The sequence below is a fragment of the Cyrtonyx montezumae genome, unplaced genomic scaffold (assembly GCF_038088225.1).
Source record: "Cyrtonyx montezumae isolate F1298 unplaced genomic scaffold, pur_monq_1.0 scaffold_8, whole genome shotgun sequence".
Lineage (NCBI taxonomy): Eukaryota > Metazoa > Chordata > Aves > Galliformes > Odontophoridae > Cyrtonyx > Cyrtonyx montezumae.
In genome coordinates this window covers 19,935,386-19,958,386 of record NW_027072089.1, presented here as the reverse complement: position 1 = coordinate 19,958,386, position 23,001 = coordinate 19,935,386, and the positions used below count along the sequence as shown (strand labels likewise).

General features: G+C 35.3%; 1 protein-coding gene across 6 annotated transcripts in view; it reads left to right on the top strand.

Moving 5' to 3' along the window:
* The window catches only part of VPS13B (vacuolar protein sorting 13 homolog B), a 412,996-nt gene that overhangs the window by 51,545 nt on the left and 338,450 nt on the right, over positions 1-23,001 (top strand). For 5 of the 6 annotated variants that reach the window (XM_065751678.1, XM_065751682.1, XM_065751679.1 and 2 more), the window contains exons 7-15: positions 5,339-5,607; positions 8,080-8,175; positions 8,485-8,607; positions 10,955-11,092; positions 12,095-12,182; positions 17,563-17,754; positions 18,370-18,539; positions 19,457-19,651; positions 21,020-21,144. In XM_065751678.1, coding sequence (XP_065607750.1) covers positions 5,339-5,607; positions 8,080-8,175; positions 8,485-8,607; positions 10,955-11,092; positions 12,095-12,182; positions 17,563-17,754; positions 18,370-18,539; positions 19,457-19,651; positions 21,020-21,144 — 1,396 coding nt within the window. Of the gene's footprint in view, positions 1-5,338; positions 5,608-8,079; positions 8,176-8,484; positions 8,608-10,954; positions 11,093-12,094; positions 12,183-13,952; positions 14,041-17,562; positions 17,755-18,369; positions 18,540-19,456; positions 19,652-21,019; positions 21,145-23,001 lie in introns of those variants that run through there. The other variant, XM_065751680.1, reaches the window with a different exon arrangement.

Sequence of the window (23,001 nt, the reverse complement as noted above, 5' to 3'; positions counted from 1 at the left end):
ATCAGAGTACATTAGAATAATTAGTTCTGTTAGTTCTTTAGAATAATTAATGCTCTTTCAGTACTTGAGAATTGTTGTAGCGTTGTTCTTTAACTGTGGTTTTTTCAACAAATTTAGAAGGTGATTCCTTCTCTCCCTCCTGCTGCATTCCCTTGTCCATTAGTTTTCCACTAGCACTGTTTCAATTTTCAGTACGACTGCTGGACGTAGAATAGAAGCTTTGGGAAGTTTGCCTCGTAGATGGAGGTGAATGCCTTGAACAAGTGTGTTCTCTAGAGTTGCACTTGAAGCTTTGCCATTCTCACTTCTGAATACTTGAATCCCTGCAGTGGATTGTCTTGTGCAAAATAAGTAGTATCTCTTGAAAGTGTATGTGTTTTGACTATATGACTGTTTTAATACAATATGCATGGTGCAACTAGGGTGGCACCACATTTTCAGCTAGAAGATGTTGGGAGTAGGTGCCATTTGCTTTTAAATGAAGATGTGAGGTATCTTTCAGACTAGAATTTGCTACGTAGGGTTTTAATTTCTGCTGTTGTTAATACAGCTTCCAGTTGCATGAAAGCTTTTGTTAATACTTTGTTAGTGTAATGCATGTGTAGTAGATCATGAGCCACTGTTTTTTTTTTAATAAGTACTGTCAAATGTGACTATTTCAATGTCAGCATTTCCAGCTGTTAACATAGTAAATACTATGAATGATTCTGTGGGAGTCAGTCTGTTGCCCTTCTGTGGTAAAGTGTGTATCTTCTTTTATGAAAAATTCAGCTTTGCATTCCAAGTGCTGAATAGCTGTATGAATATGTTGGGGCAACGTTCATTGTTTCTATCCATTTTTATATTGTAACATATATAAAGTAAAATTGCATGGAAAGTATTTGTTACTTGAATGTATGTTACTGTATTTGACATTCCTTAAGGAGGACTCCTGATGCAAGGACAGCAGGATTGTTTTTTAAAGGCATTCTCTAAGTCAGATCTGAAGCTGTTGTTATTAGCCAGATAACTCCATTTCTGGCTTCTTACCTTCTTATGTTATTAATTTCATAAATGCTGTGTTCATAGTTAATGATATTGTCATCATAGCTGTGAGTTTGGAGTGCTGTCTTAACTTATAGAAAGTAGAATATGGATGAGGAAATAAATTTTAATATCAACATTATTTAATGATACAAGAATGGATGTCTGCAGCTGAGTTCTTGAATTACTTACATTTAATTTGTGCATTTTCATGGTTGATTCAACCAGATGAAAATTCATAGTATTGCCAGAAGGGATGGTGATGTATTCCTTCCCTATTAGTTCCATCACTTGTCTTTATGTAGCCACAAAGTGGAATCACAGACCCTACCTGTCTGGAAACTAGTACAGGCTGATAAAGAATACGAGACAGACTTTCTACTCAATTCCAGATTGAGTCAGAGATATCTAAAGTATACCTAACCATTTAAACGAAGGGATGGTGAACTTCTGAAGATTAAACTTGATTAGACCATAGAAACAGATGCAGTCATGCAATGGAGTGAATTTATATCAAATTTATATAAAACAATGAAGCAGAATTGTTCTAATGTGATCTCAACTAGCAGGTAGCTAGTAATGGTGAAGTTAGTGTTCTACCACGAGTCTGGCCCTGTTGTGGAGGTGTCTGTTATTTTTCTCTTGATGACTGCATATTTTTTTTGCAAGAATTTTGATTTCCTTATTGTAGACCTTAAGACAAGGAAATTTTTTAATAGTGAGATAAGCACTTTATAGTTTAAGTGTGTGTGTGTATATATATATATATATATATATATATGCAATTTATAGCTGTATATCTTATGAATATTGTTAACAAAGGTTTTAAAAAAAAGCCATGTTGGATTATTTGCAAGATGCAGACAAATAATGTTGCTTCAGTGTTATTATGTGATTATTTAAAGAAGGTAGTGTAATTTCAACAGAGGTTCCACAAAAGTTCTGTATCATAGATGTTCTTAGTCTGTAGCTAGCTTTTGCTATATCCTCACGAACCTAACATTATCTGATACTGTTGGCAAATAATAGAGACAACTGATAATGCTCCTTAAGAGTTCACATGCCTTTCAGATGCTTAGAGAATCATTAAGAATGTAACACGGATTGCATAGAGAACATTTTAGAGTAAATTTCATGTTGCAGTAAAAATGGATTCTTTTGTACTTGCTTTTGTAATTTCTTGGATTTACGGTTATGTGCAATTTAGGTGAGCTTTTTTCTATTTTACTTGCATTAGTATCAGAAATTCTTTTACCTTGTTTTGCTTTAAGAAACATATAAACACACTGCTTATGATTATACTGTTTGGTTTCAGTAGCTTGGTCATGTAAAGTATGAGTAAAACATTGGAAAGAAGTTGTTAAAGAGAGAGCACCAGGCTGAAGTTTATGTAATGTAAGGGATATTTTCCTGAAGTGTAATCATTAAGAGAATGAGGGGAGAAGTGGGAAGGGCAAAACTGTGAGAATTTATGGATTGAGATGAAGACAGCTCACTAGATAAAGCAAAGGCCACATGTGCAAGCAAAGCAGAACAAGGAATTCATGTGCAACTTTTCATTGTCAGACAGGTGTTCAGCCGCTTCTAGGTGCGCAGGACACATCATGCAAATAACTACTTCTTGAGAAGAGAAATGAATGGCATCACTCTTACGGTCCTCCCCTCCTTCCTCCTCCTTTACAGTAGCTTTTATTGCTGAGCAAAACATCACGTGGCATGGGATATTGCTTTGGTCAGCTTGGATCAGCTGTTCTGGCTGTTTTTCCTTCCAGCTCCTTGCTGGCAAATCAGTATGGAAAGTTGAAAAGGCTGTGGCACAGTGTAAGTGCTGCTCTGCTACAGTTAAAACACTGGTGTGTTATCGATGTAGTTCTCATCCTAGAACAAAAGCATAGTACCACATTATTAACTCTGTCCCAGCACAATTTACTACTTAGTACTACAGGTATTCAGAGTATAGTTAAGATGTTTGGCTCAAGTAATTTGCAACAAAAGAAAAACTAAGAATGCTTTGGTGACCTATGAATTGCAGAGCTGGCTTTGAGAAGCGTTACAAAAAGGTTTGTAAAATGTTTTATTTTGCTAATATAAAATATTTTTAAGACTTAATATGCATTCTGCGAAGATAGGGTTTTGTTTTGATTTATTTTTGAAGTACATTTACACAGGATTTATGCAGTTTACTTTTTCTTACATAGTTACAAAAAATGTACACGGAGCTGATGGAACTAAAGCAGAGTTCAAATTATTTGTGTAGTACTCATTTTATCATTGCCCTGCTACAAGCCTTGACTTTTATTTTGCATTTTTTGCTTTATTCTTCATTTTATTAACTACTTATTATTTCATGCTGATTTGATGTATTCCTCCTTCTTCTCAGTATGCCTTATGGTTTTTTTATTTTTTTGGCTTTGATGCCCTTCTAGTGGGTGTTCTGACTTGAAGGCAAGGAATGATGTAGCATCACAACATAAGGTAGCAGGAGAGCTCATGTGTTCAAGCCTGTTCTAGAAAAGCAAAATTCTTTGTTCAAAGTTTCCTGGCATTTTAGTTTTGCATTACTTCCTTTTTTTAATAGGATAAACAATAGTACTGTACACCCTTAACTGTGCCTTGGCGCAGAGTTTCTATCACCGTATTTCACCATCATATGTCTTTGCTCTTGATGCAGTGGTTAGTGTAGTTAACTAGAAATGCCAAGCTTCTGTGTTTTGAAGTCCATACTCTTATGTTTTATGCATTATAAAGGAATGTAGGCTGTATTTGTTTTTACAGGTTGTTGCGGGCTGATTGATTGCATAGTGCTTGTGGTAATTTTAAATTTGTGATAGGTGTATCTGCATCTTCATCTGTCTTATGTTATGTAGGCATAATAATTTTTAATCTGCTATTCTGTCTTAATGGAATGACTTCTAAAATATTAATGAAAGCTATAAAACTCTTTTGTGGCATTTTTTTTTACTGTTGTTTATGCATGCTGCAGCAAGAGGTACTTTAAATCATGGCTTAACAGGACTACATGGCATGAATGTGGACTAAATGGACCAACTGCTATACATAACCTATGTACTCCACTTCCAGATTTCTCTTTTGGCATGTGTTCCACCATTTCTTCTGTGCTTGCCAACCGCAGTCTAGGCTAAACTACTTGATTCACACTTGATAGTAGATCTTTCTCCTTATAATTCCAAGACTTGCCTCTTGGCCATTTTGGCATCTTTATGTACACCCTTTTTGTATTTCTTATGGAAAGAAAAAAAGATTTATTTTAGATTTAAATTTGAATCTCTGACAATATTTCTTTTTTAAAGGGAGGTGGAAGGAAGCTTGCTTTGCCCTTATGAGATGTCTTCAAGCATGGGCACAGGATTCCCATGCTTTTTTTTTTTTGCTTTTTCCTGTCCTATCAGTGTTTATGTAATTTGGACACCTGTTCATCCTCATTCCAGTGTGAAGAGTAATAGCTCTGAAGCTTAAGGGTGGGTCCTCTGAGTTTGAAAATAAGTAAATAGAAATGGAATATGCCAACGTTTGAAAGTGTGCTCAGTATCTTTTTCCTGGGGGAACTATTCTGCATCATGTGCAGCATATGCCAACAAATGAAATAGCTAATATCATTATAGACTCTCATAAGAATGATGATGAAGCTGGATAGGATAAGTTTAACTGTGCAGTGCACATTTGGATCAGGAATCTTTGGAAAATTACCTGTATTTTCCTGTATGGCACCTTTATTACTCTTTTCCACGGAAAACCAGTGGTTGGCTTACTGATTCATGGATGATGTGCTTTTTGCAAAATGTAGATAAACCTGTGTCTTAACAATACTTGAAACAAAGGAAGTTATCAACCTTAATTTTTTGGAGCTGTGTCTACAGCTTCCTTGCTATAGGTTTTGCAAAGGAATTTTTTTTTACAGCTTTCAATTTAAAAATGAATAAATTAAGATAGTAATATATAAGTATTTAGTAGTATTTAATTTGCACCTTCAGAAGGTCCCTAGTGGAAGACGTCTTCAGTACCACATACCTTCAAGACTATTTCTGGTGTAGCTGCAAATGTGCTGTAATAAAATTATTGCAAAGACCCTTAATATTTTTCAGGAGAAAAATCTTTCTCAAGCAAACAAGTATTTGAAAGATTAAGTAGAAATTTTTAATTTCTAAACATATGTTCCATCATTGTATACCACATATTGCTGAATGATATGAGGAGGTGTTTACTAGACACACTTTGCACACTGTATTTTAGAATATAATAAATGAACTTCTAAGCATGAGTGATCTGAAATTTGACTCTTTTCTTGTATTAAAAGGTGCAGAAGATGAAACAGGCTCAGTAATGCAATATCCTACACAGTATGTTACTCAAGATTCTTATCTGCATCAAGATGATGACCAGGAGCAAGGATGGGTTTCTTGGGCCTGGTCTTTTGTTCCTGCCATTGTGAGTTATGATGATGAGGAGAACAACTCCAGTGGAATCGATGATGGAATGACACTCCGTCAGCAGAAATCTCAGTCTCTCAAGGACCCTATTATTTCAATTGGATTTTACTGTTCAAAGGCAACGGTGACTTTTAAGGTGAGGATTTCTGTGTCATTTAGGATTTTAAGAGTTTGTTGAGGATGCGTAAAGATTTGATGAATTTTTATCTACTGTTTGATTTGAGACTGGGGAACATCGCGTTCATGAATAACAACAGGAAAGCAATGGAATGTTGTGAGTTAATTTCATATAATAATAATTTCATATAATAATACACTTAATTTCTGTGGGAGGTGCTTTTCCTATTTGAAGTAGAATTTAAGTGCAAACACTTAGAGTAAACGGGAAGCCTGCTAATACACTTGGATGAATGTTCTGTGCAAAAATTGTTAAAAGGCTTTCTGTGAAAGTTTATTGTAGTATTCTACCTATCTAATATTGTATTTATTTATGAAAGGGATCTAACTTGATAGAGAATGAAAATGAACATTAGAGGAGTGAGTTTCTCTGCAACTATGATTTTAAATTGATAATGTTGTTTTTCCTCCTTGAATGAAATCTCTAAATAGCTCTTGGGATTTTCTATAATCCTTTCATGAGTTTGCGGAAGAGAGTAGATGAAGTTAGAACAAAATGTTGAAATGCACTGGTAGAAACTAAAAATTAAGGTTCTGATTTAGAAAAATACTTTTAAAGCATGCCAAAGTAATTGCAAGCTATTCTAGATGTATATCTGTCCTAGAAAGTGTCTCTTGGTTTAACAGTTGTGTTAAATAAAGGCCATAATTCTTCTGAATGGGAAATAATACTGCTTCCATGAGCAGAGGAATTTAAGATTCATTATTATGACTTGAGATGTATTGCTGACATTCAGTAACCCTTATATAATCAGGCACATTAACATTATAAATTCAGTGCCAACAGCACCTCCCTCTCTTTTTACCTTTTTGGTTGCCGTTTGTGCCAAAGACAGTGGCTTGAGTGGTTGCATGGCTCCTTTCTCTTACCTGTTTTTGTTTGGTATCATTGCAGAGCATTTAGCAGCTCGGTGATTGGCAGAGAGAATGAGACAAATGATTTTGAGAGCTGTGGGCATTCTGTAAGGGACATCCATATCTTCAGTCTCCTGTCAGACTTGATTGTGGAATTTAAGGGCATGAAATATCAACAAACATTGTCATGTGCTTTTGTCAGTCTGTTTCAGCCTTTATTAAAAAAAAAAAAACTAAAGAAATTATGGAGACTTTTCTTCTGCCTTTAATTAGATCTCTAGGACACAACTAAAAAAATGTTAAATTCTCATTATCATGGTTCAGCATGTTCTTTCTTTCGTGCTTTGTCATGCACCATTAATTTAGTGCACCCTTTCTTTACGTGAGAATGTTAAAATGAGAACTTTTCTTGAACAGAATTTGCTGGATGAGGCTTTCCTAGTGTTTCTTTGGCAAGCTTGCACATTTTATATTAGGAAGTGGTAAAAACTACTTAAAATATAACTTTTTAAACTATAAATTCTAAATGTGAAGTATAAGGCTAATATGGTGACATTTAGCAGGAAAACAGGATTCATTGTTCTGCTTGCATCCAAAGAATGTATGGAATTAATTTGTGGTTCATATTTTGGTTAAAAAATGAGGTCAAGTTTCTGCATTAGCATACTGAACAGTTGATATCATTTCAGCTAAAAATCATGCCAAATTAAACGTTGCGTTTTCTAATAACAGTGAAAATGATTCTTGTAATGTCTGAATTCTTTTAATCAATTAATTGCTTTTCCTCTACAATAATTGCACACAGCTGAAGGGTGATTAGTGACTTTTTTAAATCCAATTTTCTTTAACATTTGGATTACAGTATTTTGCTTTGAAACAGCAACCATGTGTATCCAGTCTTGACGATTATAATGAGAGCTAGTGGATGTCTAATAGAAAAAAATAGAATTATAACTATTTAAGCTGTTCAATATAAAACAACTTATTTTCATTAAATACAAAGCAGTCTTGAATATTTTGTATCTGTTCTCCCTTTCTCTTAGCTCCAGAATGTATACTTTTCAAACATTGTGTATGAACTAACATTTAAAATCTTTGTCAGATCATGCAAGAAATATGAATACATGTTCTTGAACTGCCATGAAAACAAAGCAAAACAAAAACAAAAATATTGCTATTTAAAAAGTTTCCTTAATGTTATCACTATTTTTTTTTTGCTGAGAAGAATAAGTAATACACGTTTATGAATTTTTACAGCATTTACAAACTAATTTGATACCACATTAATTATGTAGCTGTGTATCTGTTTCATCTTTGGCACAGTTTCTCTTTACAGAACTTGTTTGCTTATCTAGTGGATTTATAACTTTTGTTATGGCATACTTCAACTGGGAGTTGAATTTGAGAAGTTCTAATATGGATAATGTGTCACAGCTGTTGAACTGCACCTGTTTCCTGCTTGTTAATAAATTTTGGCTAGAGTTGAATTTGTCTTCATCAGTTCTGTGTATTAATAATATTGTCTGTTTAATACTAATATTGACTTATATCGGGTGTTTATTGTATTGTTTCATAGCTCACTGAAATGCAAGCTGAAAGTAGTTATTATAGCCCTCAGAAGGTAAAATCCAAGGAAGTTATATGCTGGGAACAAGAAGGAACCACAATTGAGGTAATAATTCCTTTGAAATTTTTTATTCATTTTTTATTCAAATACCTGTAGTAAGTAGTTTCTAAGACAAAATATTTTGGAATTGCTTTGTCACTCATTTTTGTATTCTGTATTCAGTGTAATGATCACATATGAAAGAGGAAGGGAGTTATCTAATGACCATAATGCTAGAAATTTAGAGAAATTATTTAACTTACTGTTCATTAAAACACTAGAGATAAGGAAAGGAGTAGGAATATGTTTAATTTTGTGTTTCTATTTCTCGTGGAATGGAATTCTTCAAAATATCACAATTTTTTCCCCCACTAGGTTCTTATGAAAGGTGAACTTTTCTTTGATTGCCAAATAGGTTTTGTTAGTTGCCAAGCTATGTGCCTTAAAGGAATTATGGGGATTAAAGACTTTGAAGAGAACATGAACAGGAATGATGAAGTGAGTATACTGAGGTATTAGTCGACACTGAATAAAGCAGCGCTGGTATGCTTTATTAAAATATCTGATTGCAAGAGTTGGAAAAGCTGGTGTTATCAGTTTCGATTGAAAAGACGTAGAATATAAGGGTGAGAAGTTACAGAGCATAAGACTTTTTTTCTTTTTTTGAGTATCCCACTTCCCTCCTTCATGGAGTGTTTGCACACTTTGATCTTGTATAGCAAATTGTGGCAGTTAAAAATTTTTTTGGAAGTACACAGATCAATGAAGTTTAGAAGAGAAGTAATGAAAATGATGTGCAATATGAGTAATAGTGATTTACAAATACTGTAAAGAGGTATGTTGATTCATTTTTCAGTTGTCAAGTGAAATGGGGTGAGGTGCTCTGCTGGTGTTGTTACAGACAAGGAAGAACTAGCTGGGGTTTTGAGGGTGGACAGCAGCCTTGCCTGCAGGAAATATGAGACTATGACATTTAAAATTGTGAGAAAAGTAAGCAAGTTAAATAGAATGATATTCCTTGGCTTCAGAAGAGCAGACTTTGGCAGGATTTTGTGAAATACTGTTTGTGCAGGCTAAGAGCTTTTAAACCTGGTTGAACTTCAAAAACAGCTTTCTTTAAAGCCAAGAGACTTGTTCTGATGTGCAAAAATATAATTCTGGCAGAAGTGTAATATGGTTTGTAATATGGTTGAACAAAACGTCCTTGTTGTACTAAAATTGAGAGTGAAACTTTTTTTTATTATTTTTTATTATTATTATTTATTATTTTTTATGGAAAAAAATGCTGGAGATAATCTCATTTCCTACTAGTGGACTACACTTACATGGCTGAGTAGTTAGCTGCCTGTGGAAAAACTAAGTGAAATTCAGAATACATTGACTTTATGAAGGCCTTTTAATACATTTTGCCACACAGTCCTTAATCCCAGAGCAGTGGGATATTGATTATATAATGGGGAATAAGTTGGGTGGAAAAGTATCACCATGCTCAAAAAGATGTATTCAGAGGTACCAGGTCCAACTGGTAGCTGTTTACTCCTGGTATCCTTCAGGGGACACTACTACATCCATGTGTTTAACATCTTCATTGAAGACAGGAAGAGGTGTCTTCCAGACTAAATTGTCCTGTGTTTACATAGGCCTGTATGTGATGGTGAGATGTCTGAGTTTCTCTTCCAAATTTATATTGTTATTACTCTGAAGAACGGTTTTACTGATGATCAATCAGGAAGAAATTTACTTCACTTCTTTTTTGCCCCAGGCTGTGATGTATGTCCTGTTTTCTAGAACGTATTTTGCCTGCTAATCCTGTGGGAAGCTTTATCTATTAGCTATGCTATACTTAATTTCCTTAGTTGTGTTTTAAAAACTGTGTGCCCCCCATTGTTGTCAATGCTGGGGACCCTTTCTCTTGCCATTTGTTCAACTCTGATGGCTCCTTCAGCTGACTTCCTTATTTCCTTTTCCTGTTATCCTATTATATTTGTTAAACAGGAGAAGCAATACAAAGAGAGCAGATGCATCAGCATGAGCTAGTGTTGCCAGGTAGCTGAACCACTGAGTTACCAGCTGGAGTATCTGGTTTAAGGTTCATTACTTGAATTTTGGATTACATGGAGCAAGTGAATGACTTTCTTGAAGATTAGTTGACAAAGGTCTTTTGGGCATTGCTACTTTTCCATTTTCTGCCATGCTAAGAATCTACTGTATGAGGAGCAGTGAGGTTGTTCTCTTTACGTTCTGCTACATGTGGGACTTCTTGCCTTTCATACAGGTTCTGTCTTTGATGTGTGCAGTTAAGAATAGGTGACTGACAAAAATCAGTTCTGCATAGATTACCTTTTTGAAGGAATAACTCTTGGTAGTAAAGTTTAGGTTTAGGATAAAGGATTTGGGATATGGAAAAGAGAATGTTGAACGCCACAGAGAAAGAATGTTAAAGCAGGTTATACGTTGAGGTAACTGTTATGAATAGGTTAAAAGAAGCATCAGAAAAATATCAGTCAGAGAAGTGGAGTAGGTGTAGTGATAAGATGGTGTATTGGTAAGAGAATGGAGCAGATTTCAGGATAACTATGATCTGAAGTTATTTTATCTTAAAACTAGTATGTGTTCTGTATTATTAATTGTGTAATATTTAATTAGGCTGTTTTATTAACTTGAAAATGGGGAGGGTGTGAACAGGAACTCAGCATTACTTAAAATGATGTCTTGTTTTCATTCATGAGAAGGTATGTGGCTGGAGCTTATGTTATTAGCGTGTTAAAATAATCATAACTGCTGTTAACTCCGTTTTTCTTTTTTCTTCCTTTGCCCTGTTATTATGCTTGATTGCTTTACAAAGGAGGCCTACTTCTTTAGCTGTGGTGAAAATCTGTCTGCCAAAGGGAAGACATACCTTACCAATTCACTGTTTGATTACAGAAGTCCAGAAAATAATAGCATTCGTGCAGAGTTTATATTGGATGCAGCTCATCATAAGGTCAGAGAATTAACTTTGTCTTACAAAAACCATTTTCTAATGCTTTCCAATGAATGATTTTTTTAAGATGTGTGTACTGGTAGAGATTTATATTACTTTGTCATGTTCAACTGAATCCTACTTTACAGATGTCCAAAGAATAATAAATGTTTAAAAAAAAAACCAAACAAACAAAAACCTACAAAACAAAAGCAAATAAACCACAACAAACACATGTTCAAAAGAAATATCAAAGCCCCTACTATCCTGAAAGGTAAATGTAGTGCTTTGGTTTTGAAAAACGCTAACTACAGAACAACCGCAGAGAAAATTGGGTATGCGAATGAATCCTAGCTAAGGTCTAGTGTATACTTCTTACACTGAAGCAGTAGCTTGTTCCTGGCCTTCAAACTGAGACTCTCCTGAAAATCAATTCTGGGGACATTATTTTGTTTGTATGTGTTCCTCTGCTTAGAGGACACCTTTTAGTTTTAGTCTTCCCTTGACCTGACTGGTTTTTTTTATGATCTGCCTCTTTTTTTTCTTTTTGACAAATAGGGAAGCAAATTTGTTATTTATCTATGGACTTGATTATATACATATAATTCCCAGTGGTATGGCATAAAGTCTTGCTAAGCTGTTACTTTTTAAAGGTAATATAAGTAAAATTGGCTTTAGTTTTGAATGTTGTTAATTAGGCAGATCTGTTGGATGCGAGGGGTCAAGTGAAGAATATTTATTCCATTAAAGGTACTAATTAACTAGAAGCTATTGATGAATTGGTCAGTGTGTCCACTGGAATTATGGATGTGCCTTTGTGTGGCCTCAAACAGAAGTTATATCACCTACCAGAAAGGTGAATTCTTTGGGATAACCTCTGTCCTTTGTTTTGATAAGCCTTTCTGTGTGTTGATGCACAAATCCAAACACGAATATATCTCTCTCATACCAGCCTATCAGTTGGTAATCTCAAGATTATTTCCTTATACAACATTTTCTTTGTTTGCTTTGCTTTGTTGGTAGGAGACATATACAGAGATAGCTGGAATGCAGAGGTTTGGGGCTTTTTACATGGATTACTTGTACACAATGGAAAGCACCAATGGCAAAGGTACCTTTTTTCTTTGTTTACATTGTTAAATAATAGAAACAAAAGACTCCTCAGACCAAACTGGTCCTTGACCAGTTGTCCTCTAACTTACCTTAGATTTACCAACATGCTCAGAGCTAGTGGTTTCATCTACGCTAATGTCTTTGGCTGTTTGTTCTGTTGTTGATTGCTGGTGTTCTTTGTTTTCTTTTCCTGCCTAAGTAATTCAGATTATACCACTTTTAGTAAGTGGCTAAACAGAAAGTAATTATCTTGTAGCAGTGATAAAGTTTGTGGAGTATGATGTTTTTTTTCCAAAACTACTATTATGATTGACTTTGGAAAACAAATGTTTTGAGGTATCCTGGAACTATGTTGACAGTCTACTTCATGTGAAAGATGAGGACTCTCATCTTCTTCTGTGAAGAAAATACAAGGATGAAAGCATACCTTCAGAATAACTCAACTCAAAGTATAGGTGAAGGTGACTTCCATGGTTGCGGAGAAGGTGGTAGGGAGAATTAATCTTTAAAAATATACTTATCTATAGTTTTGTGAGCAAATACTAATCTAAGGCATGCACGACAGTGTTGCTAATTCTAAGTAATCTTTTAGATTCTCATCAGTTCTCTTCTGAGGCAGAGTAGATTTGATCAAGTACGTATGCCTAGTTTTATGAACGTCATAAAGACCTAGACTAAGTAGTCAGTGTATTAAAATTCACTCTATTCTTATTCATTCATATAATTAATTGCAGTGTGATAGTCAACAATAGATGCATTGTTGACAGTAACTAACCCTTTTCAGAAATTGTGATTTTTATTTATTTATTTAGCTCAAGGTCCTGCTATTTTCCCCTCTTCAGTTTCTCTGTTTCAGTTTGCTTTCTCAGGATCTTTTGTTTCAGCCACAGGGAAGACACCTCACAAAATATGACATGACTTCCTATTGAGCCTTTCAGTGTGGTTTTATTTCAGTATTACTCCTGTAATACAGCTACGTGAACGCATAAGAGTATGGAGTAGTTAATTTCAAATTAATGATTAGTTGTATTTCTAATAGCAAGGATTTTAAACCTTACATTTCTAATACCTTCTGAAAAGTTGACGTGTGTTATTTTCTAGGTAATTTTCTATGTTAAAAGCCATGTATGTAGATAATAGAACATAAAAATATTTTATACATTTGTTTTGAACAAATAAGTGTTTCAGTTTTCTGGTAACTATATAATTCTTGCTAAATTTTTAATGTGTTTTACTTCCTTGACAATAACTGTGTTTTAATTACAATCAATGCACACCAACTTTCCCTTTAAAAAAAAAAAGAAAACAAAAAGCCTAACACAGCTTTAATTATAGGAGGCAGTTAGTGTGATTGTAAGATTTTTATCTATCAATGCAATTTTGGTTTGACACCTTCTTTGCCCCTTTAACCTTTCCTGAAGCATACGATTACTGATTAAACCACAAATACCTCCTGGATAACATTAACCCTCAGGAGTTTTGTCTGTCACTTACAGAAATGCATTAATCACTTTTAGTATTTTGAATAAAAACAAGATAGTGAGTCATGCGCAGAAGTTTTTTTAAATTCCTCTTTTCTCTTTTTGCTTTGCATTACAATGCAACACAGTAAATTCCTTGCAACATTGTGTGGTGCTTTGCACTGATCAATGACTGCATGACCAATAGATCTGATGGAGCTTAATTTTGAAGTTGCTTTGTTTTTATTGTGTATACCTGTTCTCATGATGTTTATTTTGCAGCACTCTGGAGTGAAGCTTTTGTCAGGCAGAATTAGGCAAAGGGTTTGTGGAGGGCTGTGGATCCTCAATGATCAGTAATCACCTTTTACTTTATGCATCAGTGCTGTTTAAAAAGTAACCTGTAAGCACTGACGTATAGAACTTAAATGCATAATTAAGTGTAATTTTTTCACAAACTGGTTTGTGTGAATATTGTCACTTCAGTATATTATCCTTATACTGAAACATGCTTGAGTTTGTTTTCCTTTACATTGGAAAAGCGGGCTGTTATTAGGTCATTATTAAGCCTTCTTGAGGCTTTTGGCCTTGGTATTTTTGTGAGATTTTTTTTTTGCACTTCCTTAAAGTGTTTGTCTGAATCCAACATGGGATAGAATCAGAAGTGTTCACAAAAATGCACGTTAGTTGCTTGTTAAATAAAGCATACCTTGACAGCAGACTGTATGTTGACTTTTTTAAAATGTCCTTTTCATTGTTTATTAAACAGGTTCTAAGTATTAGTTTTATGATTTGATTTTCAGTTGCCTTTGAAGAATTTTGCATTCCACAGTATTTCCATCTGTTGACTTGAACAGTCTTTGTATGGTAGGAACATTCTGTCCACATTCTCCCTCAGAAATACACAGGTGAAGTCATGCATGTCCAGCCTTTAGGCTTGCCTGGGCCAAGGAGTTTTCCTGGGCCTCAAATATGTAGGTTGCACCAAAAGTAATGCCTTCTATTTATTTCCTTGGAAACAACAACTAATAACACCAGTACCGTTTTTCACCATACTCACCAACATTAGCTGTGCATTTTCACCAGCAACGAACAGGAGCCTTTGGTCTACTCTGGTGTAAAAAAAACAAAAACAAACCACAAAACAAAACCTTTCACCAGTGGAGGTGACCACTGCCACCACTGCAGAAACGTGAAGTGTACCACCTGCTGCTTCATGTGCTCACATCCCACTGTTTGGCCTCAATTGATGTCCAGTAAGCAACTAACAAGATTTTTTAAAAATCTTTAATGTGTTTTCTTAAAAAAAAAAAAAAAAAAGGGCAACAAAAGCATGAGTCTAGTGGTATCTTTGACCTTGTTTCGTGAAATTAATGTATCAGGGGCTGGTTTGATGGAAATGGTTGCAATTCTCTGTGAGTTCTCAATGTGTCCCTCAGAATTTTGATGAAATTTTACTTTTTCTAGTCTTCATTCTTGAAAACAGTTGCTCACAAATGTGTGTACAGCCATACAATGACAGGAATAAGATGAGATTGTGAAGCAAGGGATATTTTTCTTTGGTAAGATAAGTCTTGCATCTGGTAAAGAGACTTAGTGAGATTCTGTTTGAAAGTTATTTATTAAAATATGTGTACTGAAAACAGAATTGCAAATACAAAAAAAAAAAAAGGGTAATTCTTCAGGGATCTTGAAACCTGTTCTCAAATTTCTTTATCAGAGTAGAAAACAGTGGTGCTTATTTTTTTGCTGTTGGCAGAACTGTGTTGCATCAGAATGCATAGTTATTACTCGTAAGTGGGGACAGCACAGCACTGTGCCCTCCCTGCGCCCTGATTTCAGTCCTGACTGCCCATTGCACATTGATGTTTGGTCGTTGCTGAGTGATGGGTGCCTGGCTGGGGCCGGGTAGCTCAGTGGGGCAGAGCCCCCACGGTGATGGTGCAGGGCAGGGGGTGGCTGCAGGATGGGCTGGGCATGGGTTGGAGATTCCTGGGCAGGTGCTGAAAGTACTTCTATTAGGCTTTTAGGGACAAAGCTAATATTCCTAAAGAGAAGCCAGGCCTGGGGATGCCTGCAGATGGTTAGGTGAGCTCTGTGGCATATTAGATGTAGTTTCACTTTACTGGACAAACTTTCTTCTTCACAGAACTTAGAATCAGGACTTTCAGTAGAGAATGATTTAAACACAAGGGGTAAAGAACATTCAAAACATGCTCCCTAACTTTGCTGCTGAGCTCAGTTCACCCAGAAATGGGACTGGTCTCCTGCAGCTGGTGGAAAACTAAGTTTATCTCATGCAACCAGAAACAAAACATGCTTTCTTTAAGAAAAGTGAGATTTGCCTTCAAGTAGTGAATTGCACTGTGGTGTGTTTCACTGTGAAGCCTTGGCTGCACAGAAGTTCACAGGTTCTGTGCCTCCTTGTCAAAGTGGTAGATTACCTGTTCTTGTCTTGCCCTTTATGTTAGTACAGGCAGGTTATCTTAGTGAGGAGGATGGTGTAACTAGAATTTGGACACAGGATGGTTTTCCTTGTTTTGTGTCATAGTTCTCTACAAGTGTGCATTGTTTCTTACTGTAACAGAAAGACGTTATTAGATTAATGCAAAGAAAAGGTTTATTTGCATCTAGGTGGATAGGTGGAAAGCAGTAGGGGTGGGATCTGCCTTGCATAGTGAGTTGGTGTACAAGATCCATGTTGGATAAGGAAGGTTTAAGAGTTTGGAAATTCCTTGAAAAATATTAGTGATAAAAGGAATGTATCATGGGAAAAGTAGGTGCACTATGCACACAGCATTTAGTTTCTGTGGCTTGACCTCATAGAGTACAAGGAGAACATGTTAAATGGACAGCTCTCTAATTGCGTGTATGTGAAACTGAACACCAAGGTGAAGCTAACTACAGGGTCTATCTTGCCTTATTATTTCCTGTTTGTCACGACTGTGACCGTAAGTTTCTTGATAAGTTGTGCTATCTCAAAAGTGCTACCCAGATTCAGTAAATGAATTGAACTGTCATCCCTCAATTTTATCACATTTTTTTTAGGTTAAATGCTCTGAGAATCCATTTAATCTTGATTCTTGTTTTGTCACTGTTGATTTGCATAATAGTTTGTGAGATAGCTAATGTTTTGTGCTTGTGCCAAAGTAATGAAGATGTTGTCAATGGGTTACTGGGGTGGAGGGCGAAATGAAATTTTGTGAATTAAGTGTTAGCAGTGTGAATATATATATTTTTATAAGACATATGTAAGAGGAATATTTAAGTGTCTGAAATTTGTTTAACCAAAGAGTTTTCTTTAAGTGAATTTAGAGAAGTGTAAGCATCCTCTTTTATAGCTCGTAGGTGACTGGTGCACATGGAATGTGTGTACCTCATTATGATAAAAATGATAATTATACTTCAATTTGTACCATATATTTTGAACACAAGTTTATTGATCTTTGGATACAGAGACTTAACATTAACAACCCTTTTATTCCTTTGGAAGTCCTGAGAAATTGTTTGAGACACGATGATTAAAGAGGTTTTCAATCTCACTGTCCCTGCTTTACCTCCTCATTGAATGAAATGGGGGTTGGAAAGCAAAACTGTGTTTGGCATTCTGGTTTAGTTTGGATGTTGTTAAAGAATCAAAAACCTGAGAGTTACAAAGATAATTATAAGGTCCCACACTGACTGGGTTAAACTGTGCACGGTGGTGAGGGAGAATCTTGCCCTGTTTGCTAAACATTAGACAGGAATAGCTCTTGTTTATATACACTAAAACTGTTATACTCATCTGTTCAACTTGTGCTATATTCTTTGTGTGGATCTTTGATCACTGAATTTGAAACAAAAGTATCTGACCATGTTAAAATTTTATATGTCCAGTTGTTTGGTGTAACTTGTTGTTATTTATAAAATTTCTTGTAGTTTCTGGGAATCAGCAAGACCCTTCTTCAGTAAAGAGTGAAGAGTTTGGAAATGCTCAGGAGATGTCTACAAAAAGCCTCATTGTGGGACCACTCAGTCTTCGACTGGATAGCAGTGCAGTGCACCGGATAATGAAAATGATAGTTTGTGCTCTAGAACATGAATATGAGCCATATAGCAGAACTAAGCCAGGTTTGCTCCTATTTCTTATACAAAATATATAGAGTTAAATCAGAACTTCAGTAATGTAGAAGTTTCAAATTCCAAATAGTTAAAATCTGCCAGGGGATATTGCCATTCTAAGAAAGAAATTTTAAATAGAAATGAAACATTGATGTATTTCCATCAGTGCTGGCTGTACCTCTTAAGGGTAATTTCATGTATTTTGACCTTCAGATAATCTGAAACCATCTGATTTGGTCATTAGTCTTTTGCTGTGTGGAGGGCTTATTTCACTGACAACTTGAAGTTCTTTGGATTCTTGGAGAAGAAAGAATGCCTGTTGACATTTACTTGTTTCAAGTAATAGTTAAACTGGTCAAAAAATTAATGGAAATAAGTTGTGGTAAAACAGGATGATTTTCTTGCATAAAACTAAAAGAGCTTTACAGATTTCTCACACCTGAAACTTGGATTTTTTTTCATTTTGAAATCCAGTTACTGTTGCATTTAGCCTTAGGTAGAACCCATGAGTAAAAAAAGAATGATAAAGTGTATTAAATACAAATGAGGGAAGAAATTTGCTTTCTAAATTTTGCTGATACCTAACTTTTTTAGTCAAACTTATGTAATCTTGGTTTATTTTAGATCTTATAGATGGAAATAGAGCTATGCCAAGCTCAGAAGAAGTAGCATCATTGGAGGAATACATTCCCACTCGGCTTACAACGTTCACCATTCTTAAATGTACAATTGTAATCCCTGTGGCAGAATTCAATTTACTAGACCACTTGATGCCTGTAATCATGGGTGAGAAGGTATCTATGCACCAATTACTTCTTTATATCAGTTTGTATTATTCCTTAGAAAATATGTGAAGCACATTGAACATATCGCCTTAGTACTGGCACGGTTACATCTCTGCTTTTTGTCTCTGTCTTCATGGGAAATACTGAAAATTGAAGCTATACCTATCCTGGGGTAGAACTGAATTTTCTCATTTAACTGTTACGCTTTATGCCAAATGTATTACTGATTTTCAGATGATTCTAAATTGGTGCACATGATCTTTCCCTTCTGGTCACTGAGGCCAGCAGTGTACGCAGTAACTGGCTAGACTTGTTAAAGCTGAAGGCGTGTGTGAAAACAACATTTGGAGAAAAAAGATTTTAACTGATAGAATGGTTTGGGTTCATTTTAGTCATTAAGCACACCTTAAAATAAGTAGCTGTGAATTGATGTTTTTTAGAGGAAGTTTGGATCAAAGGCAAACTTGCTGCCATTTTGCTGTGAAGTTCTTCCTATGCCTAGTCAAACTGGTAATCTTTGAACACATATACTCTTTAGACGCATAACAGATGTTAGCAGGCAGCTCTGTTATTCTAGCCGCAACCCTGGTATCAGCAAGACTTGGTTGTTCTTAGACATTTAACTGCTGTAGATTGTACTGTGTTTGATCTAATTACTTAGTAGTGACACAGACCTCCCCAGCAGCTGCCCACCTGCCAACATCTGGCTATTCACACAGTACAATTCTGGATGGAAACATTATCTGTGAATTGTAAACTACCACAGAAGTTGTTACTTTGAGAATACTTAAGAACGTGTATTATTTTGGTTGCTGTGGTAATCAGTAAATTTTATTACATGCGAATTAGTCTGAGAGAAAGATGTTAAGAGCATGTGAACAGTACAGCATAGGTGTAACAGTTGCATGTTTTTTCCCCTCCCATAGAACTTCAGTGGATTGCTGAATGCTACAAGCTTCCAGCCCCTACGGCCTTTACCTTCTGTCAGAATACTGGTGGATAAAATTAACCTGGAACACTCTGTACCAATGTACGCCGAGCAACTGGTAAATATGGTCAGCAGCCTCAGCCAACCATCTGATAACCTTCTTCATTACTGTTATTCACACTGCTATTTGAAGGTAAAGAAAGTCTTGAGCTTTGTTTCTTATTGCAGGGTGCTGAGGAAAAGTTAAAACAAGGTTAGATGGTAACAGCTTCTTAATGGTAACAGCTAGGTTTCCAGGGAGAGCGTGTTCAGGATATGCCAAGTAAATATATCTTGCAGAATATTGTCATTTGAGATAACTAATTCTAAGCTGATCCAAACGGTCTGTAACATGAAGACCGAACTTCACATGAAGCAACGATGCAAACTAATTCCAAAGTTCCTGTGGTGGTAATGAGTTAAAAAAATTTGAGGAAACATTTCACCTATTTGAAGTTAGCAGTTGCAGAATATGTAGATTACAATAGAGTAATTATATGTAGCAACTTGATGTGGTGTTATGAGAAAGAAGCATTGCTTTTTCATTGTATTACTACAGCAAAACCTTCACAGTGATGTTTGCAAAGATTTTTGCCAAACAACTTCAGATATTTTCATTAAAAGAGGAAAGCACTTTGAATGTTCTCAGTTAAAGACCCACTTTAAAAGAAGTTCTTATTGCTTGGCTGAGAGAAATTTAAGAAGTTGTGGAATTATTCAGTTGCCATCTGCTGAGATTTTAGTAGAATTGAAAACTGAAAACTCAGAATTAAGTTTTAAGATAGGCCTCACATCCTTTTAGGATAAGCTTTCCTCTCAGGCAGTCTCAAAATCTTTTGAATGCTACTAAAATGTTAGTATTTACTACAGATAGCTAAAATTTTAGCTATCCATTCATTTGTGTGCTGTTATCTTAAATAGAAATTTAAACAATGACATTCTTATTGCCTTCATAAAAAACAGTGTCCCAGTATTTCATTGCAAGCTTTCTGTTTTCTGGCTGGTGTTTACTCCTGTTATATGTAAAGTGATAGGGACAGCAATAGGCAAGCCATCTATCCAAAGGTTTTCGGTTGAAGGACTTTTCCTGTTCAAGACAGTTTTAGCAACTGTTGGATAGCTTTTTCAGGAGGCTGTAAATTTGAGAGTTAGAGCTGTCCCTTGTCCATACTGAGCAGGGGAAAATCATAGAGAACAGTGGAGATGAAACTTGCAGGTTGTTTCATTAAGAAAAACTTCGAGGTGTATTATCTCGTTTCCTTAAATACCACTTTTCTAGCTAATGTTACAAATGTTGTTTGTATGAAAGACAACGTGCAATCTGCAGAATTAAAAGGTATAGAATAATGTATTTTAACTGTTGCTAAATCATTCTTGTTTCAGCAAAAAGGAAATACCTAAAATTATCTTTTTTATGCTGCAAATAATTATAAAATATTCAATGTGTTATCTATATAGAAGTAATCTGAAAATGATCTAATCGTGATAGTATGTACTTTGATGGGGCTGCATTTGTTTTCAGGTATTTGGTTTTCAAGCAGCATTGACCTCTTTGGACAGTAGAGGATTGTACTGCTTCCCTGTTCCAGTTATTCCCTCTTTCAGTACTGCTCTTTATGGAAAACTGATCAAGTTTCCAAAATACTGGTGAGCATGAAGCATGTACAGTGTATTTAAGTAACATACTCACGTTTATAATGAATAGTTTAAAAATGCTAAGCTCCATATGTATAGTTTCCTAAACTGTCTCTTTGTCTCCTCTGTCGTATTCTACTGTGAAGACTGTTATAGCTAATAAATCTCTGCAAAGATAGCTGTTAATCAGCATTTCATATCTTTGTGGGGATCTGAAATCTGTGCAAACTCTGCAGTAAATGAACTTACGATCGTAGATGTTATATATATTTTTAATAAAAATATATTTGTATTATATTTATATTATATTTGTAAAGCTTTTTTCAAGAAAATGCGTTTTGAGTGATGCATTGGACAGAAAAGGTTTCTTAGTAATTGCCTCTTATACGTTTTTTAATGATTTAATCTGTGTAAGGAGTCCTGCAAATAAGAACAGGTAAACAGGATAATGTGTCAAATATTTTGTCTTTGTGCTTTGTGATCTGTAGTTAATTTGTTGTTTTGACTTGTTTGTGAAAGTATTTTAGATTATTTGAAAGAGGGAAGAAACAGAGTACTGGATTCATTTTGTAGTTCTACATACAGAATACACTGGGTTTTCTCTTACAAGCTGTGATAGCATCTTAAATATAAGAGGTTTTTTTAGCATAATCCGAACACCACCAGGTGGTAGCAGCTTAATTGACTTTCTCATATTTTCTGTCAGTAGTCCCTGACAGTACTGAGCATTTCAAATGAATTGTTGTGTTGTTGTGATATGCTGCTTAAAAAAAAAAAATAATAATAGATCAGGTTAACCAATAATCAGCACTTGCTAATAGAGCTCATTAGGACTCTGGTAGAGTTGACAACCTGATATTTAACATTGAGCTGAGGTTTGTGATAATTAATTGTGGAAATACGTTACTGTTTAACAGCAAACTTGGATTTATTTAGTATACTGTAAGAACTCACTAACAGTTGTGCAATGTGATTATTTTAGAGATGAAAAATGGTTGAAAAATCTGACAAGTTAGTGAATCTTGGTGCTTTCTCATGAGTGCACTTGTGCTCTCTTTTGCATTTGCTTGCTGTTGCTGTGCTTGGTCATTCGTGGTTGGTTTCTTGCACTCTCGCACATGTGCTGCTGTACGCTGGTTATCACATTCCCTTTCATGTGCTTTGTCTGTCTTTCTCTGCCTCCCCCTCTCCCTTGTATTATGATGTGTGCCCAGCTGGAAAATAGAGTATGGTAGACTAATAACAAGTAGGCTAATAATGCGGAAAAATAAAAACAAGCAGTAGTTGTGAGGGTGGGGGGATGTTGATGCCTTAAAATCTAATTTTATGAATAGATTTTTGCAAGACCAGGAGGAGCCTATTTTAAAAGAATTTTAATAGTAACTTTCTAACTTTCTGTGACATGGTATCTTTCTAAAGGTTATTTATTAGTAGTGTGAAATAATTGTATAAAATTAACTTATTCCAACAATTTATCTAAACTAAGCAACACCAATTTGTGGGTAATAAAGTAGAAAAACAAATGAGTACAGCAGCAGCCTGGTTAAATGAAGTGTAGTTTGAAGTGAATAAAACTCCAGATGAAATGCATCAAATAGCACTTGAACTAAATCGAAATCAGCACAAGGACTGAGAGCTTCATTGAAGTCATGCAGTGAGTGAGAATTAGTCTGGTAGGATAACCTGGTAATGTCATTAAACTTAAATTCATTTTCCTTCCCCCCACCTTCCCCCCAAATTATACCACCTGTTTTATTTGGATTTTTTGATTTCGCATTCCAGAGTTTCTTAAAGTACACACTTCTGATGCTACACATGTTCTTCTATGTTGTGGTAGAAAATATATACCACAGACCATACTTCTTAGAA